The following is a 24,978-nucleotide window of genomic DNA, read 5'->3' as shown; positions in this document are numbered from 1 at the left end:
ATTATCGAAAAAAAAAAACTTTTTGCAAAGTGTCCCTATAACAGTTAGCTTTGTGAAGCTTGTTATGTCTAGGCTAAATCCATTGTCTCATTTTATGTTTAAAGTGATTCTACAGATGATGGATTCTTCCTATGTGACAAAATACTAACCCTCTGTGTCTCCAGTGAATATAAATCTACGACCTCTATTATTGCTTGTTGTTTTATTTTGTTAGCACTTTCATTAATAGTACTTCCTTTGTAAATCATCTTTAACATAAAAAATTATTTCCTGTTGTTGCATAAGTGTACGACGTGTATGTAATGTATTTATGTAAATATATTAACGGGACTTTAATATTATCCCAAAACTAAGCGATTACTTTTGGAAAAATCTTGCTTTCATAATATTAGTGATACCCAAATCAATATTTATTAACACTAACAAATTTTTAACATCACCAATGTGCAAACTTTTGTTAACAAATAATACGTAATAATGGTGAGTGAGAAATATGTTTATTTGAATAAACTAACTAACACTGCTCACAATATGTCATCTGGGCTTTTCAATACACATCAATTTTGGTTTTGGTATTTGCCACATATTTTCCGTCCCTCACATTATAACTTTCAGAGTATAGAACACCGAAATACATTTTATTTTCTTGATTATAAACCTAACACAGCTAATTTTTCAAGCATTTCTTTTCAGATGTTATATTTTATAATCAAAATACAAGTGTTCTTTAGAATGAAAAGGAAGATATCTTTTTCGTGCTCAAACAATTGTAATATTGCTGTCACATTTCTCAAAAGGTTAATGAACTTTGGACTTCAAAACACTGCTCTTAGTTTGCTTTTATAATTAACAAAGAAAATAAAAATTGTACTGAATGAAGATAAATATACCAATTTTCAATATTCTTATTTTTCGGATTATTATAAGTAATTTTTCAGTATTTATTTTTGTGCCTTTCCTTTGTGTTCTCACATATTACTTTTTTCGTAATTTTTCTTTCCTTGTTAGTCATAACTTCAAACAAAATGAACAAAATATGTCTGTAAATCCAAAAATAAGATAAGCCTAATAGTGTATTCACTTTCATTGACATGTTTTCGTATACTGTTTGCTATTAGTACCATTATAATAATTCAAATTTCAGTTTGTGATTATCTTTGTTTCACTGCTCACTGTTAGTACCATTATAATCATTCAAATTTTACTTTATGATGATGATCTTTGTTTCACTGCTCACTGTTAGTACCATTATAATCATTCAAATTTCAGTTTATGATTATGATCTTTGTTTCATTCCTCACTGTTAATACAATTAAGATCATTCAAATTTCAGTTTATGATGATGATCTTTGTTTCACTGCTCACTGTTAGTGCCATTATAATTATTCAAATTTTACTTTATGATGATGATCTTTGTTTTACTGCTCATTGTTAGTACCATTATTGTTAGTACCATTATAATCATTGAAATTTTACTTTATGATGATGATCTTTGTTTCATTGCTCACTGTTAGTATCATTATAATCATTCAAATTTCTGTTTATGATGATGATCTTTATTTCATTGCTCACTGTTAATATCATTATAATCATTCAAATTTTACTTTATGATGATGATCTTTATTTCACTCCTCACTGTTAGTATCGTTATAATCAATGAAATTTCAGTTTCTGAAGATGATTTTTGTTTCACTGCTTACTGTTAGTGCCATTATAATCATTCAAATTTCAGTTTATGATGATGATCTTTGTTTCACTGCTCACTGTTAGTAACATTATAATCATTCAAATGTCAGTTTCTGACGATGATATTTGTTTCACTGCTCACTGTTAGTATCATTATAATCATTCAAATTTCAGTTTATGATAATGATCTTTGTTTCACTGCTCACCGTTAGTACCATAATAATAATTCAAGTTTCACTTTATGGTGATGATATTTGTTTCACTTCTTACTGTTAGTACCATTATAATCATTCAAATTTCAGTTTATGATAATGATCTTTGTTTCACTGCTCACCGTTAGTACCATTATAATAATTCAAGTTTCACTTTATGGTGATGATATTTGTTTCACTTCTTACTGTTAGTACCATTATAATCATTCAAATTTCGTTTATGATGATGATCTTTGTTTCACTGCTCACTGTTAGTTACAGTATAATCACTCAAATTTCAGTTTCTGACGATGATATTTGTTTCACTTCTTACTGTTAGTACCATTATTATCATTCAAATTTCAGTTTATGATGAAGATCTTTGTTTCAATAATGGCTATACAGAAAGAATTACAGTATTGATTATGATAGGAACTAAGTTCTGGACACTAGTGAGGGACATTAGAGGTATCAAAAGCAGATAAAAGAAGAAATAGGAATGACGAACAAAAATCATCTGACACTAAGGCATGTAGTTATAGTACTTTCTATGCTTCGTCGGAAAATTTATAGTAAATCTTTAATAATTATTTTCTGATAACCACATTTTTCAAAATGTATATGTGCCTTTATCTCAAATACTATTATATAAACATTAAAGTATTACTCAAATATTACATACATGTAACTACATTTAATCAGTACTCTAACCATGTTTACGTTACCTTTTTTTCAGTTTCGTGATGGACGTTAAATTAGAGAGATGAAAACCAAAAATGATTAGTGTCATCAAAATACCCCAAATTATAGAACCCTAACATTTCATTAAAGATTCTTAATACAATATAATCTAGCCATTTATGATTTAAAACTGTCTGTCGTTTTGGGTAAAATCTTTATACAAAACAAATCATGTGTTAATTCCTTCTGCCTTAATTCACAATTAAAATTTAATACACTGGTGTGCAAAACTTAAGGACGAAAGTAAGTTTTGCATGCTGTTTCACTCTCAAGCGACACAGATCAGCGAAACTTGAACCCTACGTAGAAGGTAGTGCTCCATTATGATACAGGAAACAACAGGAAGAATCATTTAGAAGAACAAAAATGACATTTTTATATAGAAACAATAATTTACACTGAAGTCACTATGACTCATGATGCCCCCTGACATTACAGGAGTGAAATGGTCTTTTAGAAGTATGTGTAATCACCACGGACAGCGATTTATGCTCTGCAACCTACTCTCATGCAGCTCACAAGATTGGTAATGAGTTGTTGTGGTGTGGATTTCCATTACTTCACTAGCGCCGTTGACAATTGCTGAATGGTCCTTGATGCGAAATTTCTCCCCATAGCGCTTCATACGTGCTCGATGGGATTCGAGTTGGGGGGAGCTGATGGGCCAGTCCATTCGCTAAATATTCTCTTGCTCCAAGAGCTCCACACCTGCCCTGTTCGATATGGTAACGGATTTTCATCCACAAAGATGAAGCCGGGGGAACTGTACCGCTGCAAAGATGCACATAGGGAAGGAGTACTGTGTCACAATAACGTTGACCGGTAATTGTACACGTTCAAAAATTTGGAGGTCATATGCCCGTGCAACATTATGCCTCCCCACACAAGAATATCTGGAGCACGAAAACGAACATGTTTGACATTGTTCCTGGGTTCATTTGTATTTTCGCCTCTCAGCAGGCGAATGTACATCCAGAATTACTACTCAGAACTGAGACTGAATCTGCTCTTATTGGAAAAGAGAACACGACCCTATTCCTTCTCGGTCCAGTCTCGGTGTTTTTGGTACCGCCACAAACGATACTGAAAGTGTGCAAGTGTCAACGGAACACGATGTAATGAGCGTCGGGCAAAGAGCACATGTGCTACTGTAAAGCGTGAGGTGGGTGTCTTGAGTCCTCATAAATGTGTTTGCAATTGTATCCGCTGTTTGATGTCGGTGCCTTCTTGTCTATTGCACAATGTACAGGTCATTCGCTGCTGTAGTTAACTATGATCGACGTCCAACTCTGCTTTGCACAGCATTGCCTGTGGTTCAGAACTCTCCCCATGCACGTGAAACAATGCTGTAGGCAATAACGAATTTCTGGGTCACACTTCGTCCTTATTCCAGCTTGTCGATGATTCTCTCCCGTGTAAAGTCACCCATATGTTATCTCCGAGCCATGTTATTGTGAGTAGAACCTCCATAATGCACCTTAAGAGCTCTCTGACTGTCACACACTGTCTCGTCTCTTTCATCCAACTGCTCTGTGTTGGTGTAGCAGACACATTCGATGATAGGGTCACACTGACATCACAACATGCAACGTCTTATTACGTGTGTACGTATAGGAGACCTCTCGCAACATGCTGTCAGACTTTCATTCATTTCCACAGACTACGAAATATTTTTTGTTAGTTTACTTATCTCGTCCTAAGCTTTTCACACCGTAGTAATCATCCGTGATATATGTAAAATAATAATTGTTTGATTATTTTTTTCTTAATTGAAGTTACATATATATATATATATATATATATATATATATATATATATATATATATATAGAAGAAGACACATATCGAATACCATGTTAATTAGCTAATCATCTCATGAGGCTTAAGTTCGGAATTTTATTTCACTTTCTAACTCTATATGACAAATTTTAAAACCCATAAAAAGTCAAAAGCATTATGGGATGGAAGTCAAAGTAGCATTAAATTCTAAATCGAAATTATTGTGTGGTCAAGAACCTATATACTACATTTTTGGATAATAAATTATATTTATTTTTAGATCATCTCTGGTATAGATTTCACAGCTTTATCTTATAGGGCATTTTCCATCTATCTTTATATTCTATTCTTTGTTTATTCGTACATAATACTGACAAATTATTATTAATCAGTACTTAATTGTATGTTCAATAACTTTTAATCAGAATTCGAATTCTAAATTCGTCCAAATATCTTCTTACTTAGCATACGATTTTCTCGTTTGATATTCTGCCTTAATTTTATTTCTCAAAATCAATAATGACGGTTGAGACAATTCCAAACTAATGATCGTAAATCTGGTTCCATTATTAGTGTATTTCCTCTGTTCGTTTGATAATAATTTGAAATTTAATCATCAATATTTACCTTTTAGAATCACTCAACTGTTTACACTTTTAATTCTTCCTTTAACTACAAATGCAATGTTCTAGAAAAACAATGTTAAATGTTGTTCCTGTAGATCGTTCTTAGATCTTGTTAGTTGATTCAACGAAATCTACAAAATTATATTTATGAAGTTATAATATTCTGCAAAATATGAACAGTTGATCATTTGTATGTTTTTTCTTCATTTTCTTTTACAGATAGCTCTAGGACTATTGTCATTTTGTTGTTTATTCTCATCCACAATGATAGGAATTTTGTTCTACAAGATTGGCAATCAAGCAGAGCAAGCACGAAGTAATGTAAATTTTTGTTTATGTTGTTTGGTGTTTTTCTTCTACAACCAATTAATGGCATTGGTTTTGTTATGTAAGTATATAAAGAGAAAACTGTTAATATCATGATTTGATAGAATAGTGTTATTAGAAAATGTTCTCTTATTTGTGAAATGTATCATCTTTTTTCCCCTTAAAACCAGTGTACTTATTTTTTTTATATAGTATATTTGATAAAAGACTGATCCTAACATGATTAGTCTAACGCTATATCAACCAATTTTGAATCATTGCATATATGTATTATTTTAAAAATGTAATCACAAGTTTTCACTTTTAAGTTATGGAATGCATGTGCTATTTTAAACATTGTACTTGCTATTTTTAGTATTCAAATGTTGTAGACAGCATACATTCATGAAATACTGAGAAATTAATCACGCAATTCAGTCAGTGTTCCCTAGTTGGATAATTGGTAACTATTTAACAACATAACTAAGTAAAGCAGTCATTTAAAAGTTACAATTTAATAACATAACTAGTAGAGCAGAAACTAAATAAAAACTTTTTTCTTTTACCTTAATTGCGTTAAATCTTGATTGATCCAATATTTCGTCCGTCCAGTAACCTGTGGATAACGTCAGTGCTTGAGTTTGTCATTCAGATAACCACGTTATTTCTACACTCGTTTAGTTTACATCTTTTAATTATGTACCTAAAATTTTATACCATAATTTCCGAGAAAGCATTTAAATTATTTGATAACCGCTACTACTTAAATGTTACTGACATTTGTAAACATGACAGACATGAAACGACAGGCACATTTTAATAGTAGCGGATATCAAATAATTTAAATATCTCCATCTTCCTTCAATTCTGTACCTAAAATTTTATATCATAAATTTCTCAGAAAACTTCTAAATTATTTGATAAGCGCCACTACTTGAATGTGACTGTCATTTCATAAGTGAGTATGACAGACATGAAATGACAGGCACGTTTTAGTAGTGGCGCTTATCAAATAATTTAAGAGTTTTCTGATAAATTTTGATTGAACCAATATTTCGTCAATCTAATAACCTCACATTGAGGCAACTACGTTATGTCTACACCCTTTTAGTTTCCATCTTCTTTTAATTATGTATGTAACATTTTATACCATAAATTTCTGAGAAAACATTTAAACTATTTGATAACCGCCACTACTTGAATGTCACTGTCATTTCATAAGAGAGCATGACATATACGAAACGAAAGGCACATTTAAATTATATTTGAAACCGCCACTACTTGAATGTGATTGTCATTTCATAAGTGAACATGACATACATGAAACGACACACACATTTAAATTGTTCCACAACCGCCACTACTTCAATGTGATTGTCATTTCATAAGTGAATATGACAGACATGAAACGAAAGGCACATTTAAATTGTATTTGATAACCGCCACTGCTTAAATGTAATTGTCAGTTCATAAGTAAATATGAAACGATAAGCACACTTCGGTAGTGGCGGTTATCAAATAATTTAACAGTTTTCTCATAAGTTTATAACATGAAATTTTAGCTACATAAAACAATTGAAAATTAAGAGGATGTAGAAATACCGTACTTATCTGCAAGAAGCAGCTAAAGCTTCGACGGTGTCCTCAGGATATTAGATGTACAAAGTATTGGATCAATCAGGATTTAACGCAACTAAGATAACGAAAGTTTTTGTATATTTATTTATTTAATTTCATATAAGTTGGGTAATAGGTTGAATTAGTAACAATTGAAGTGAATAAGACATAGTTATCTTTCTAAATGTGAGAATAGTTAATACCTATAACTAAGAACAGATTCTTTTTCATCAAAACGTTCAAAATCCGTAATAACATAAACTAATTCAGTGTTGTTGTTATTTCTTTTTTGTTGTTGAAACGTTAAAACTTCCAATTTAAACAAATAATTGTTCACCAGACAGATTGAAGTTATTTTGGCACAGTATATTACCCCCCCCCCCCCCATCTTAAGAAAATACTAAGAAAATATTACACTGTTGAAACGTTTCCCACTTTTAATATTATTCACAATTAAAACTAAAGGAAATATTACCTCGTCAAATTTGAATGGATTCTTAATGCACACATAGTCAAGCATAGAGCATATACCTTCTCGTAATGAATGATTGAAAATATCGTTACGTGAAAATGCTTATGTCTCTATCTTTCTTTTTTATGCAAGGACAAAATTAGTCGTAATTGGGGATTGAATAATTCCTTACAAAGTTTATCACCATATAACATGTTATAAAACAAGACCATAATAGTTTACCAAACAACAATGTACTGTTATTAATTATTAATTTTACGATTGGAAAAATAAGTACATAATAATAATTTTTTAAAAAAATCTTCCTACAATGAGAATTATTCGAGCAAAGCTATTTAGGGCTCAGCTTTTTCTCGATTGTGCTTCAACTTTTACTATCACAAAAATTTAAGATACAGAAACAGTATATCGGTAGCAGCTACAGCAATACATCAAAAAATATAAACTTCCTATATGTGTCAGTAATATCGCTTCATTTGTTAAATTTTTGCTAACAAATTATTGTTCAAACTATATATACACACTGGAAATCCGTTTTGTGAAGCATTCTGTTTATCTAGGAAATAAATACTATTTTTCAATTGATTTTTGTTCGACAGTACCCCTGTTGTACTTCTGTTTCCTACATGAATGGGCGATCCAATGTCTTTATGACTTATTTTCACTAAAGGTGATGTCTATGACTGGACATACGAAAATATTATAGTAATAATAAAATGCTTAATTACCGAGGACATTTTATTCTGTGATGGTTAAACTTGGGATTTTTTGCATATTTTCATATCTTTTCCTAATGTAATATCGATATGCCGTCTTGATATATATCCGTTACCGCTGATTTGCAGCTCAAATAACCAAATTTTATAGAACATATAATGCATCCTTGTTAATTTAGTCCATATTTCTACCATCACTACATAAAAAATGCATAATTCATAGAATTATTAAGTTTGTCCATTTTTAACACTCCGATCACTAAAGTTAATTCTTGCAGAGAAGAACTTTTGTGTTCATTGCTACTTGATGGTCTGAATTAGAAGTTTAAATTAATTCTTTATTAATTTATTTCCGTTCAATTTCTGAGGTTATATAAAGAGAAGAAAGGGTACATAAATCATATATTTCGTCCAAACAAGACTTTTTACCTGTTTGTCAGAGGATATGACACCTCTACGCCAGCAACGTTCTTCATTCAACAAAAAACTAGTTAACAAAATTACTTTGTTGTGTATTCATTGTAATTGAGGCCGAGAAGAAAGAAAGAAAAAAAAGTTTTCCAATCTCTTTCAAGCAGTGGGTTGTTGGCGAAGAAACTTCAATTGATGGGGGAAAATGTATTTTGTACACTTATTTTTTTTTGGGGGGGGGGTGTAGGACATATCCTAGGAGGCGGAATATATACACCTCTCAGAAGTCAAAGACCAAATTTTTTGAGGATCAAAGTTCATAAAGTTTTGGCCATCATATACCCGGTTGCTCTATTTTTTAAAGGTCGAAGGTCATTGCCGAAAATGTGGGGGATGTGTACCTATGAGGCAAGATATTTCTACAAAATTTCAAGGAGGTAGCTTTTTAGAACCACTTTCACCGTTAAACTTTTGGAAGGATACGTTTTCCTATACAACTTGAAGTACTACTAATCAGTAACGTAATTGAAAGAAGACTCTCAAACGTATTGGATAGTTGGAAAGCATTTATGCGAAAGAAAGAGTCAATTGTTATAAAGGCGTTGGAGTCTGAAATTTATATCAGCTGTAAATCAAGTGCTTCAAGGAACAACGAACCAAATCTGTTTCCCGATTTCTCAGCAAGTGACATTTCATCATGGAAACATTGCCACCTAACAATTTATCAAACAGAAAGAACATTTTCTATGAATAAAAGTGGTTACACGAAAGGAGCAAAATGCCAGAAAATACTAAAAAATATGTACTCGTTTATTGCCGCTCAAAAATTCAGTAAATATGCCCGTAAGTTTCAAGTTCAATTATACCATCTCCTTTAGCCTTGCCGACGTAACCGTTTAACGTATAACTGAAAGAGTTTGAAGTCCAATCATTGTTTTAACATAAATAAAATCACAGTTTTTGTATAAGCTTTTTCTACATATACACTAATTTCATGTACTGTGATTTTTCACATTGAACATGCCTACTTACGTTAGCAGGAGTTTTACAAAGCACTCAATATGATGCTAGATTGCTTATGAGTAGAATTAGAAAAATACAGATGAAAGGACTCACTTCACGTTTTTAGCACTAACTGCATTTACGTGGTACTATTGAATGAGAGTTTCATTAGTATAATAAAGTTATACTTATTAGAAAAATACAAACATAAAAATAGTACGAAAAATGTGTACGTTAATGTATTCGCTTTTGGCGTGGAAGACTCGGGTTCAATTCCATGTGGTTCGGATCCCACGTTAAACTGTAGTTCCAAGTCTCATATAGCCTCGATGATGAAAGAGACGCTAAACTCCAATCAAATCAACAAAAAAATACAGTCTGAATACTTTCGCTAAAATACTTTGTCAGATAAATAAGAAAGAGCAAATATTGAGGCAAAGAAAAACTATAGAATATAAAAAAATCTTTGAAGGTACAAATGAATCATGTGTTAGAATGCAGAGGCATGTGGTCACATGACATTGTAACCTAACTGTATGAAGGTGCAATTTTGTAAAGAAAGATAAAACTAATAGGCTGGAAGGTCCGCAGAAGTGTGAGAGAGCGAAGGAATAATAAGTAAAAATCAAAACATGTATAACAAAAGTATAAAAAATGAATATTAATGAAGTTAACAAATATAACAATAAATAAACAATAACAAGAATTAAGAAATTTAACTTAAAAATTAGAAAAATAGAAGTATAGTAAATAAAAAAAGAGAAATAAAGCGAAACCGAAAATATGTGGGAAAAATATTGTAAATACTAATAATAATGTTTGAATGTGTTTATTGACACAATCAGCCAGTGGCCATAAGTGTGCCGAAGGAATACAAAAAATATTGCAAATTGATTAAAATGGCAAAGGTAATATAAATCAAATAGTACAAATAACATGACAAAGTACAGTAAAAAAATATTCAAAGTACAGTTATTACTAATAATAATGAATAATGAACTAATAACAATAGAAGAAAAAGAAGAAAATAGATTAGCAAAGAATGAGAATGAGAAAAGTGTAAGAAAGGGAGTAAGTGCACTGAATGTCTATTGATTAACTTCAACAATCACCGATACTCCTGCTTCGCTCAAAGTTTCCACCTAGCTGTTCAAGAACGCATCATCCATTACAAGAGAATATCATTACACCTCCCACGTAAGTGTCTGCAAGATCATTCCCGTAGACTCTTCCATCTCCCTTAGAAGGAGATTGAAAGATTCGTTTCCATTCTATCAGCAAACTTCTCCCTGGTCTGAGCAGTTTGTGATATTCTTGAAAAATATTGAAGAAAGTCATACGATAGCTCAATAATGGCCATTTTAAGCTCTTGAGAATACTGCGGGAGGAGTTGTTCATTGTGAGACGAGAAAATAAGATCATTTTCCGACTAAATATTCATTGCTGACTGTGAAAATTGCAAAACCAAGAATAAATGATGGAATACGTTCAAACTCACCGAGTTTGTTTGTCATAATATTACATACGAACGATAACAATTTCAACGGGATAGTGCATTTAATTCCAGCAGTGTCCTTGGTTTTGTGTTGGAGTAGTATCGCTAAAGTATTACTATTACTCACTGAAATTAACGTATGCAATATAAACATACAATGGTGTTCAATCAGGATCATATGGTCCGCCTATAGGAAAGCAACTTTTCGTAGCACAAAATTGATGGACATACAGGGAATACATGCGACCACCACGGTAGTGATGCGTGGTTCGCTTGGGTCTGATGGACCGTAGAGTGGCGTTCACAGTTTTAGTTCGACGCTGGAGGACGTAATGGATATCAGTTTGTCTGTGTCGACGATTCGATAGCATCTTTTAACATTAGGCTGGCTGTACGAATACCTTGGCGTTGGCTCAATTGACCTAAAACCACAAGCACCTCAGCCTGAAATGGACTCGTCAATACTGTTGCGAAGTAGTAGACGGACAAGTATCTCCGTTCTACAGTGATAGCCTCATACACTGCTATCGTGATTAATGCAGTCTACCAGCGTGAAGTGTAGAGCGTCATAGCGACCAACACAACATATGGTTTCGCCTGCTACGCATTGAGGATACCCTTGCCAGTGATCAACTCATCAGGGAAGTTCCACAGACTGAGTCATGCTCTTCTTTTATATTTCAATACGTCAATGCTCGGCCACATGCAATCCAGAATGTGCAGATGAGAAGCGACGGATATCACTGATTACTAGGGACGTGAAGTTTTCGTTTCAACGATAACATTGAAAACTTGAAAAAGTCAAAGTAAAGTATATAGATATACCTAAATATATGATAGAAGGCAGTTTTTGATGTTTTCAAATTGCGAAATAACGCGAATTTGGTACTTTTTCAAAATAACACCGAAATGCACTGCATAAAACGATAGATTCGCGAAATCGCCATGTTGGCCGGTAATACTAATAAAATAACACAAGTCTTCTTTGCAACAAAATATGATTCACAGAAGACCATCAGTCTTGTTACTTTTAGAACGGTTGGTTAGTGAAAGGTTGCCCCTGAGATTTTGCTGCCTGTTCTCTTGAAACAATATCTTTGCCAGCTCCCAACGTTGATTCTGAAAGATATTTTTCAGAATACAACTTTGTAATTACGGTAAAAAAGCAAAAACCTTAAAGAAGAAAACGTGAAAATATTGACAGTATTTTTTCCTTTTGAAAAATAAGAAACATTAAAGAAACTATAAATTCGTCATTAAGTGAAAATGTATGTTTATAATGATATGAATTGCGTTTTAAATAAGTATATTGTGAATTGATTTTTTTGAAATGAAGAAAATTAAAAAAAAAAAAAACATTATGCTATGAGTTGGATTTTAGATAAGTATATTGTGAATTGATTGTTTTTTTTGAAGTGAAGAAAATGTAAAGAAATACTGCAGTGCGGTTTTTAGTCGATATATGTATTTAAATCGTACATTAAATAAATCCAAGTTTAGGAGGGATATCGAGCCTTTTTTCTCAGATGGTAAGTCCAAAAATATAATATATTCTTTTAAATTGAAGATGTCAAAATTTAAAACTATTCATTTAATTTTAAAATTATATTTTAATTAGCTCTCATAGACTACTTTCTCTATGTTTACAATATACTTGCTTTTCAAAACCATTACAGAATAAACCAAATAACCTCTATTTGTTTGTATTAAATCGCGAAAAATGACACCGATTTTAGCCAAAAAATAACACCGATTTCAGGGATAAAATAAAACGAAAATTTCACGTCCCTACTGATTAGTGATCTTCACGGTCACTTGTCATGTAGCCTATTGAACATGTAATGTTGGTCGTACCTCATTCATTATAGTTCTCCAGCAGACAGGGTCGACATCTTGTAGACTCGTATACAGGCAATGTCAGGTGATTCCTCAATAACACATCCAACGTCTGTTTGAACCAATACGTATAAAAGGCTCTAATTGTAGCGCGAGGTTATTTCATGCCATACTGATTTATCAAAATTAGAGATATTGTAAAGTTTTAGAATTGTATTCATTTCTGTATAGTCGTGTAACAGGTCTGTAGTCGTATAACAACAGAAAGCATAGCATAGTAGTATAACATTCCAGTCAATGTCTTACGTAGTGTTACAATTTTCACAAACAAGTGTATATTAATTTGAAAAAAAATCTCTGTGTAATGCTCTTAGCGTTTAAAATTAAGCATTATTAATTAGTTTAAGTTGGACTTTCTATAAAATATTCCAACAGCACATCCTGTAAAGATAATAGCTTTTGTATTATGTAGTAGCCTCGAAGTTAATTTTTCCATGTATTAGCCACTTTTCTTCGCACAAACCTTTTGATTTCCTTTTTGTAAGTAGCATTATATTAATGAGATTGGAGACAAATTTATCAATCAAAATACTTAATCGGTTTTCATTTTTTTTTTTCTTCCTAATGTTAACAGTTCCACAAGAAGTAAAACTGCTGAAAAGAGAATATTTCAACCGCTGGTACGGTTTGAAAGCATTTTACTCAGCACTTACCTTGTCGAGGATTCCAGTTAACGTAAGTATCTATTATTGCAGGAATCTCTTCTCTCAAGAAGTGTGCTTCTTTTAATAGACAGAGACTAATATTATTAACCCTTTTCAAGCTAAAGATACTACATAATATCATATAAATGTTATCTAGCTATATTAATAAAAATTAATGTAATCTAGTTTTTGATCGGATCGCGACCAAACAACTGAAGTGATTGACATGGTTTTTAGATTATTGTTAATATCTACTTTGAAGTGGATTTTTATCAAAATGCATTAGTAAATGGTTAGCGGGAGTTCCACATTTCGTTGCTACACGTCATAAAATATTTTCCATTGTTTCTAATGTAAATTTTCAACATGAACTACACAATCCCAGTGAGAAAACGAACAAACTTAAGAAGGAAGATCAGGCATGTTATGTTCAACGACAGACTTAGAACAGCAGAGGAAGAGGGAATTCGATGAAAGTGTTAGACAACGAAAGAAATAAGAGAACATATTTAGCACTTTGTTTGAACTTGGTTCTCACTATTCCATTTCCACTGAAATTTTCATTCTAATCGGGAAGGGAAAGGGGACGGAGCCATATACAGCTTTCGAATATTTCCAATAAACCTATTTTCCTCTTGTGAGGAACGGATAGTTCAGTTGGTTCATAATAAAACAAGTTCTGTCTTTTGTTTTCCCTGTGAGTACATTTCAAGCAAACTGTTTTCTCTATATTATTTTTAAAAAGTAGTAGTTGGTATAATACCTCGCTTATTACATCTTTGTAAGAGTTTTCCTGAACAGTTTCAGCCACTTATGCTGCAGTCTTTCTCAACAAGTGAAGTCATTCATATGAAAATCGAATCAAACATGTTGCTCTTTATATTAGGTGCATGGGTTCTAAACACGGAAAGCTTAAGATTAGCCTCTTGATATAAACTTGTAGTTCTTGTAGGAAATAAATTTCTGAAGGTATTTCTTGAAGAAGATGCCAGAATCTTCTATAGACACGAACTGTGTATGAATCTCACTTTTGGTACTACTTTTTGATCTCGTCTAGTTAATTTTACATATTACACATTTCCTTTGAAGATAATTGTACACATCTATGCAATCATCAGAGGAATAAATAGGTAACTAATAGTACAGCCATATAATCCCATGATGAAATTGTCAGAATAACACGTTATTTTATACACTAGAAATCAACATTATTTTTCTTTCTACGTTAACAATTTTGTGTAGATTCTGAATTTGTGAATTTGTGGTAGTAATCATTTTGTATTAAAAATATGTCAATTACTTTCTTTAAATAAACGTTTTCTTTGCAGTTTCCATAGCACGATAATCTGTCTCTTGAGACATTGTTGTAACAATATGAACGTTAGAAAGAAGTATTACATACAAATCAACAAATGATATTAGTAATATAATCTAATCTAAATAAAATTGTTTGTTTGTGTGTTTGAGGCTTGGAGACCAGACGAGTATATCGAGAGTTACCAAAATTTGGTTACGATACCTTGGTCCAGGCCCCAGATCAAGACGAAGCGTATTTTTTTTTTTTTCAAATTTCGAACCAGGGAGTCTCAGGCGGGACGTTTACCGAAACCGGCCTGAGGACCAACCAAGTTGGCCGAGAGTTACCAAATTTTGGCCACGGATAACTTGGTCCAAGCCCCAGACCAAGATGAAGTGTTTTTTCAAAATTCGAATCAAGGGTGTCTCAGGGGGGCGTTTACAGGAACATGTAATATGTTATAAACTTCTGTTATCTTTAATATTTTAATTCACTTCCAGATCCTTAATCGAAATATTTATAATAGTAAAAAAAAAAAAAAAAAAAACGGATAGTGTTATATTTAAGATTCCATGTATAGTGCTCGGAACGGAAGATTAGGTGTCATGTCAATGTGGTGTATCTATAGCTGGATTATAAACGCACATACTTTGAAAACAAGAAATAGGTATCACAAACTATGTATGTTCTCATGCGCATTAAATTGGAGTAATTGGTCTCAATTTATATTTTTTAATGCAACAAATAATATATATATATATATAGGATGTTAATGAACTATACCGACAAACTATAAGAGGTGATTCCTCACATCAAAATAAAAGAAAAAGTTCATATGGACCTATCACGAAAAGTGCATAGTTTCACGCGAAAAAGTTAATTTCAATAGACTCTATTTTGAATTCCAGAAACTACGGATGGTGGTTCTTATCAGCCTAAAAGAAGCCAGGCATACACAATCCAAAAGTGCACATTTCATCAATTTTTAATAGGTGTAGAGGGTATTCCCTATAGGGTGTAATTCTCAGATATGTTTTCAATAGTTTTTATATAAAGCCTGATTTCAATAAGGATGCAAAGTAGGCCGGAGGTAAACCTTGACAAGAATGGACATACAATGCTTTCGAGGGAAGGCGGAAATGTTAGAAACCGGCAGCTCCATGTTTCTTTGTGTTAGCAATAACGTCTGATGATATGTATTTTGTCACGGTATATTTCACGTTTTCTTCACTTATAAACGTGAAAGAAAACATCGCACCATGCGTTTTCCCGAATACGACATCGCGCCAAAGGATTCCATGTTCACTGTTATCAAGGCTTATCGTTTGCCTACTTTGGACCAATCATAAAGTCAGAGTATATCTCAAAATTCGGTTCTGGCATGTCTGGGAATTTCACCATGCAGAGAATAATCTGTATACCCACTGAACATTAATGAAATATGCATTTTTGGATTGCGTATGTGTGACTTCCTTTACGCTGATAAGGATCACCAACCACAGTCTCTCGAATTCGAATAGGGCCTCTTGAAATATGGCTTTTTTGCGATTTTGGACAGCTCTAGCTCTGAAATTATGCACTTTTCGCCATAGGTCCATATGAACTTTTTCTCTTATTTTGATGTGAGGAATCACCTCTTTAAGTTTGTCGGTATAGTTCATTAGCACCCTGTGTATATATATATTTTGAAAAAATTGCCTGTCCCAATGCTGAATGAAATAACCCCTAAAAGTGCAAGTAGTTATTTGAAAGATGATCTAAGCTTTTAAGTTGAGTGTATTATCTAAGCATGAGTGTGTGAGTCACAATTTCTGTTTTGAACTTTGAACCTAAACAAAAAGGAAACAAAAGAGAATACTTATTTTGAGATAGGAGTTTATTGACATATATTTTATAAGGTTTACATTTATTTACTAGTTCGGTAGTCAGCCAAGAAGAATTTGTTATTTTTTATCCATATTTATTTATTTAATTATTTATGTGTGTGTGTGTGTGTGTGTGTGTGTGTTTGGTACCATCTTATTAAGTCCATTGACTTTTTAATACACCAAATTTGTGAAATATTCGTCCATCTTACGAAGTATCCAAAAGTTCGTAATTTGGTCAGCCACTGACAAATGAGCAACATCTGGCATATATATATATATATATTCCTTGGACATAATTATTGCATTATTTGATAGAAACGAAAGTACTGGTTTAGTGTAATGGCTTCAAGCTAAGTATATTATCATTTATTTCTGCTTGATTGGATCTGGTGCTTATCTTAAATGGCAGACCGTGAGGAATGGGCAAGATAATTTTTTAACACATAGGTAGTATACAGTTGTTTATATATTTTCGTCACTGACATGGTTGTAGCTTCATGTTTCTCATCTGGTTCGCCACAAGTATTCTGAAGGGTTGCCCGAAATCATGGAGGCACATCGAATAAAACTCTACTTCTATGTTATCTCGATTTCCTGGTAATGTTTCCATTTTATTTATTTATTTATTTATTTATTTATTTATTTATTTATTTATTTATCAATTGCCAAGAATGGTGATTTCGAAGTGAAAATCATCCACAGAGTACAAGAGGGATGGCGAAATTGAAAGAAAATATGTGACACTCTGAGACTGCAGCATGAACGGAGTTAGGAATTGTGTGAGGAGCAGATCTCAATTTTGACTATTTTCTTTTATCATTTGTAGCTTTCTTTTGGCCATCTTATAGTGGGAATTTTTATTTTTTGTCAAAAAGTTGGGGGCAATGCCCCTCCCTCCATAGCTCCGCCCATGGACTGCAGAATCACCGTAAAGAATGATTTTTAAAGACATGATTTTTGAATCAATGGCTAGGCCGGTAATAACATACGGAGCAGAAACATGGCCAATAAAGGAAGCACAGGAAGAAAGACATAATGTTACCAAAATGAGAATCCTGCCCTAGATGTGTGGAATAGCAAGAAAAGAAAAAGTGAGGAATGAGAAAGTAAAAAGGAACAACCAAGGTTATAGAAAAATCTAAGATAATCCTAGAAAAAAGAATGCAATCTAATGAGAAGAACAAAGGACTAGGTGATCAGAAGTATGATGGTAATGGAAATGAATGGAAAAAGAGATGGAAGTAGGCCAAGAAGGAAATGAATGAATATGGTTAAGAATAAGTATAAGGCATAAAAGTGTAACTAGTAGAAGAATTTCGGAATAGCACTTTATGGAAAAGACTCATCAGAAACGTCGACCCACATAAGTGTCAAAAGACAAAGTGAAAGAAGGGATTTACTATCCTAAAATTTCAATATCTCATCAGAAGAAAATCAAAATAATTTTGTAAAAAAAGACTTATTAATAGGTTAGTTTAACTTATGAAGAAAGTTAACATGTTGTCGATTTTTAATGTAAAATAATTTTAAAAAATATACATTCGAATAATGTAGGCGGGTTTTTGTATTTTTTTTGTAATAAATAGCTACAGAGAAAAATTAATATTTTCTTATTTCTTTTTTGCAGTTTACAATCAACATCATATTTATACTTATCTGCTACATTTCAACAGGACAACCACTTGAGCCATCAAGATTTGCATTTTTCACTGCATCCTGCCTTCTTTTTACATTTGTAGCAGAAGCTTTTGCTCTGGCAATTGCATCGTGTTGCAGTCCTACAGTGAGTTTTCGATGCATTGTATTTCTGTATAATGTATTAATCATGATTTTAAATTTATTATTATTACTATTACTATAAAAATAAACTAATTGGTGTTTCTCATACTGACTGATCTCAATGTATGCTTGTTTTAGTTTCTTTTGAGTTAATTGGTAATTTACTTTTGCTCAACTACTATTTTTGATGGAATTTCTGTTTTCTTCTCTCTTCTGCATTCGAGAGGCTTAAATTTTATTTCTTGGATCATATCATAATTTAGTACCAAATCTTTTGTTGTTTCTATTCTAAAGTAATCTCAGTCAAATTTGGCACGCTATCTAAGGCAAACATTAATCGGTTTCCGGTTACTCCCGGTCTCTGCTTAAATAGCAAACGTGTATACTACTTAGAATATAATATATTCTTAAGCTTTACGATTGACGATTAACTGTAGTATTACTTAGATAAAACCATATAAATATTACGTTTATAAAGTACATTGCCGTAGGAACTACTGAGTAAAATCGATCTATTAACAGCTAAGGCCTTGCATTATCGCCTTTTCTTATCGCGAACTTACCATGTGATATCACAATATGGTAATCACATTTTGGGATAATAGTGTAGGGTAAAAAGTAAATTTATGTTTTAAAAAAATAATTAATTACAAATACGGTAATTCAGCGTTACAAGATTTGTATTTATGTCATGTTATAGTGCAAACAAAGCTGAATTTTGAAGATTTCGTATTAAACAAAGATATACACAACCAAAGAAAAAATCGTTTTATTCAGGTTAAAAAAAAAAAAAAAAAGGTGAAATGTATCTTTAAGTTTTATGTCCCACGTTATGCCGGCTAGACTAAAGGAGTCGGTGATGATGAGAAATCAAGGGAATGGTGGAATGAATAAAGTGGGAGGAAACGGGAGAATCCCGAGAAAACCCACGCATACGGTGTTTGTTCACCACAAAGTTCACGAGCTGGAATCGAATCAAGGACCCCATGAACCAGAGGTGAACGCTCGACCATTGAGCCACCGCGGGCTCAGTTTCGAAGCAATATGTACCCGAAAAATATCACTACAAAGTAATAAATTATTCAATTCTTTGCCTGCTGCAAGAAATAATAATAATAATAATAAAGAGAAAAGTATTCTTAACCCTGGAACGGTCGAGTGTTGATTTGTGACGCGAGCGGTCGACAGGTGAGCGCGTCGCTCACTTACAATATAATCGTTGCTATTGCTGCTTATGACTTTATATGGGATTTATTTTGAACACATTTCTATATGTTACATTTTGTGATTTATTATTATTATTATTATTATTATTATTATTATTATTATTATTATTATTATTATTATTATTATTATTATTATTATTATTATTAAAATAAAATAGAAAATAAGTACAATTAGTTGATTATCATTGTCTCATAAAAGTACATTTTAATTATCATTATCACATGAGGATTACATATTCTAAAAAAATTACATAATTAGAGCGAGTTTTCAATATATGCTCTTCATGTTTTCATACCATTCATATTTTTAGTTGGAAATTTCTAATGAAATTAAAGATATAAATATCTTAGTGCAAACACTTTATTTATGTCTCTTGTTACATACAGTAGATATTCTACTTCATGTCTCACCACTCTCTTGATGTCACTCATTACACTTCCAGCAGTTACTGACAGTGTGTTTCCCACAGATTAACACTTCACAGGCAGCATATCGTACCGTTTTTTTCTCTCTCTCTTTTTTCGAAAGCTGTAGCTGAATCTGCTCCTTGTTGTTGTCCATGATCTCGGAAAAATCACTCACTCCATCGGTCGACAGGTGAGCGTGGCGATCACAAATTACGCATAGTCACATTTATAAGGCCAGTGCTACTCCAACAAAAGAGAATGAAAAGGTTACACTTGACTCTCACACACAAGACACATCAAGAGACAGCTAGACGGCGCCTCAAGTCTGTGACCCCACTATGGTGGCTTTGAAACGAAAACATAAACCAGGGTGAGCGCTGCGCTCACTTTTCGACCGTTCCCGGTTTAAATATAACCAACTACTCAATAGATACCTTCCGGAAAATTGTTTTTTTTACAGTTGATGAGTTTCGCGATTCTAAAATTAGCAACTTATAATTATGATTGCAATTTGACAAATCTAGCCTTATTACAAAGCCATTCCTTATTATTGACAAATCCATGCTTTACAACCATATAACGCCACATTCTACATATTCACATTTGTTGTTGGTCTATCTTTGCTTCAGCTTTATGTCGATATCCTTCAGTCAGAAACTTTCGTTCCCTTTTAAATGCCTTCTCTATTGAACTGTTCTAAAATTACTTATTGTTTGCATCTATTACTGCATGTTGTTCTACTCTCCAAGTAACAGAATATCCCCACTTCTTCCCTATTTTAATCTTCATATTTTCTTTTGGGTTCTTTTCTTACGTATCTTACAACTTTTGTTTTTCCCTTGTTAATCTTCGTGTTGAATATGCTGCTAGTCACCTTTCGCATTCCACTGAAACCTGACTCTCATTTTCTACTACACCTCAATGTCATCCGCAATACTATTTGATGTCCATGAACGGTTATTTATAAATTGTGGGTACTCTTGATATGTTTCATAATTTTTCAATGAACAGACTATACAAAATTGGTAACAATAAGCATTTTTGACTGACTCCTTTCTGCATTGTTGCTTACTCTTGCTCTTCTTCTGTTTCAATTCTTGCATTCTGTTGTCGGTACAAGTTACATATTCTTCTTCTATTCTTATACTTTAGTCTTAACCTTCAGATTCTTGAACAGTTTTCAATAGATGATTAAAAAAAAAAAAAAAAACTATTGACTAAACTAAAATGTTGAAAATACTAAAATGTAGAATTAAGAAAATTGCATCCGATATACGAAAAGGAATTAAGAAAATTATGGTGAGGAGAAGAGTGAAAATATCACAGTTAAGAAAAAGCTTTCATACTGATATTTACTGATTGAAACAACACAAATTTGGATAAAGAGAGAGCAGTCGTAATCTTTCAGTATTCTTTCCTTTCTCTCCTTCTCTCTCTGATGGATATACTTGAGGCTAAAAATAGGATAGAGAAGGAACTCATATAGTCACTTTATCATTGGAGTTATTACCTGATTAAATAAATATAAACGAAATAAAAGTATAATATCCTTGAATCAGAAGGTAGGCCTATACCATAATGACTAATATTGAATAGATAGTATACAGTGTATACCGCCATATACGCTCGACTGCAGTGCTGTATATATGACATTCTGCAATAGAATTATATAAGAAAACTTTCGTAAATGACATTAAGAGCGTTAAAAAGTGAGATGTTTATATTCAATGAACTTAAAAAGTTCCTTACTGAATTCTCTATGTTTCTCTCTCTCTGTGTGTGTGTATTATTTGCGAACCTTTCCAAATTTGAGCACTCCATTCGATAGAGCATCAAAAATTATCTGAAAGAAGTAATGGATTTTTCGCGTAATTCTTACCGTTTCCGAGATATTGACCAAAGAAAGTTCCGATTTCGGGAGATTTAGGGAGACATATCTCGGAATCGTAAGTCATAGAGAGATCATATTGACGTTGATCAATACCTAAGAGGATGGTGAACATTTTGATATCAAATAGTAACCGGTGGCCACTGGCCAACTGGCCACCGTTCCCCAGACATTGATCAAGAAATTCGGATTTCGGGAAATTTAAGGAGTCATATCTCGGAAACCGTAAGTTATAGAGAGATAATATTTTGTGAATTTAACAATTTTGAGCGTGTGTCTTAGTAAAAAAACATATCGTACAACGTTTTAACAGAATTCTTAAACAAAACATGTGAAAAAATGAGTTATGTGAAGTTAATGAGAAAAAAATAATTATTTTTAAGTTCTTTCTAGTAATGCTCTTGGAGCATTCTCAACTGGTTTCATTTTGAATTTAAAATTTCTGAAAATGGAATAACAATATTATTTTTTCTTTACAGACGGGAGCCATTATTGGGCCTACATTTGCATTCCCACTTCTGGCTATTTCCATAATTGGTTTAGGAAACACAGCGGGATTTTCAACATTGACCGAATTTGTTCTGTCATTAAGCATTTTCCGCTATGGATTTGTGGCGTTAGTATTAAGCCTATATGACGGAGATAGAGAAGTCCTAGAGTGTTCATCAATGTATTGTCATTTCAAGGAACCGGCGTCTTTAGTGAAATTCATTGGAATGCAAGGATGCAGTTTATGGGTGCAATTGACTGGTTTGACAGGATATTTGCTCCTATTTCGGTTTATCAGTTACATCAGTCTCCGGTGGAGAATTACACCAGAATTTTCAAACCCATTCCTTAATTATTTGCTTCACAAATTGAGGAAAAGGTGAAACAAAAACATTAGTTACTGTGTTAAGGTACAGCATGTATATACATATAATGTGATTGCTCTCTGCTTTACGTGAAAATACTTATTTTAAGATAATGATTTACAATGTCTTGTAATCTGTACATATAGCAGTGAGTGCAATATATTACAAAGGTCTCAGAACTTCATGACAGTGCAACAGGATGCACAGAAAAGTGTGAGAGAACCACTTAAGGAGTAGCGAACTTATAATAAAAATATACGGAGTCGTAGAAGCCCAAAGAGATAGTTTTTGATAATGGTATAAGGATATATGTTTTTTGTATGATTAATTTTTAGAACATTTTTACTATTTGAGAATGTTTTACTTTTCATATTGGAGACTTCCGTCTCTCGTTTTATCATTTATAATGTTCCTAATAATAGACGGAATAATTACTCCACGTATCATTTGGAATTCCTTCATAAACATTCTATTGTATGCTATGTAACGAAAGTTTAATCCTTTCAACAATATTATCGTTTATCAAACTTTTTTTTTAATTATTGATTTTAAGCAAGACAGACATAGCTTTATAGACTGAAAAACAATGTTTGCTTCTGTTACGTGTAACTAAGTCTATCCTAAAGAGATTTTTAAAAATTGATAATTATATTGTTACCTTTCTAAAATTGTCTCCTTTTATCTTCTGCTAGTTGAAACGTCCGTTCCTCGTAAGGGAAAAATTGGTTTGTAGAATGTATTTGAACCCTATTTCTCCCTAAGGATACGCTCTCAAATCAAAATGAAACGATAAAAAAAATCCAGCTTGAAGTAGGTATTAACTACATCCAAAAGTCATTCCAAACGGTTCAGCCGTTTCTTCGTAATGCGATCACAAACAAGAAACAACCTCGACTCAAAGTGTCGAAAACAATTAGAGAAATTTCTCCCCTTTCCCCACTAACACCGGAGTTTTGAAAATGCTGGGATATGTGTGGGAAATTGACAACCTCATAAACATCTCCCTCATCCGCATGCTGAACTTGGATTAAACGGTACCGGGAGTACCACTATTCATCTCAGTAACCCCGAAAACCTTGGAGTCAACAGTAATTATAGGTTCCTCCTGGCTAAGCGGTTAGCGTACGCGTCTTCGGCATGAGTGACCCGTGTTCCCGGCAGGAATTCATGTGGTTCAGATCCGTGTTAAGTTGTAGGTCCAAATCTCGTATAGCCTCGCTGCTCAAAGGAATACTACTCTCAAAATGAAATTAAATTAAATCGACACTAATGAGATGTATCGGTCGTTTTCGATTATTTTTATGTGTCCCCCTTCACACCCTGTTGTTTATTCTACTCGGCGAGTAACGCCTTCGGTCTTGTCACTAACAGGAAATCAAGAGCTGAGTGGAATGAATAATGACGAGCAATGCCTTGAGCGTTGTCCCTATTAATTCTTGGGCTAGGTGCAATGTCCATTCTTGACCAAACTTGGACTTAAATGTCATATGGACTGTCTCCAATCAACTTAGTAACCCCAAACTTGGACTTAAGTGGCATCGAGTGTGTTCCTATTCGTCTCATTGGCCTCGGAAACTATGTATTTGACACTAATGTCGGTCGTTTTTTATCGTTTTAACATTCCACTCCCTTCTGTATCCGCTCTCTAGGGTTCTAGGGGGGGTCTTGTGTTATATATATATATATATAACACAAGACCTCCCCTAAAACCCTAGAGAGCGGATACAGAAGGGAGTGGAATGTTAAAACGATCAAAAACGACGGATATATATAGGTTGTAAGTAGCATGCGCACGAAGTTTGGTTGAAATTGCTCCAGGAGTTACAAAATTATGCTGGAACATTATATATATATATATATATATATATATATATATATATATATATATATATATATATAAGATTGCTAATCCTGTACTTGTTAGCAAAATGCTGAGAAAGATGATTATAAGAGAAACAGAATATATAAGTACGCAGGAGGAACACACTCTACATACAAGACTTTTTCCTCATTTGAGATATATGAATCTATAAGTTTGAAGTAGTTGTGCTACCTGTGAAGTAGTGTGCTGATTTA

The 24,978-nt window shown here is 32.8% G+C and overlaps 1 protein-coding gene across 1 annotated transcript in view; it reads left to right on the top strand.

Moving 5' to 3' along the window:
• The window catches only part of LOC145690409 (ATP-binding cassette subfamily G member 4-like), a 265,830-nt gene extending 241,285 nt beyond the window's left edge, over positions 1–24,545 (top strand). The window contains exons 8-11 of the mRNA XM_081765254.1: positions 5,243–5,411; positions 13,513–13,613; positions 18,375–18,530; positions 22,528–24,545. Coding sequence (XP_081621380.1) covers positions 5,243–5,411; positions 13,513–13,613; positions 18,375–18,530; positions 22,528–22,920 — 819 coding nt within the window. The 3' untranslated portion in view covers positions 22,921–24,545. The remainder of the gene's footprint in view (positions 1–5,242; positions 5,412–13,512; positions 13,614–18,374; positions 18,531–22,527) is intronic.
• Positions 24,546–24,978: the final 433 nt, after the last annotated feature.

The sequence above is a fragment of the Thermobia domestica genome, chromosome 7 (genome assembly GCF_964235325.1).
Source record: "Thermobia domestica chromosome 7, izTheDome1.hap1.1, whole genome shotgun sequence".
NCBI lineage: Eukaryota > Metazoa > Arthropoda > Insecta > Zygentoma > Lepismatidae > Thermobia > Thermobia domestica.
Note: the sequence above shows the minus strand (reverse complement) of the source record. Positions and strands in the feature narration are given on the sequence as shown.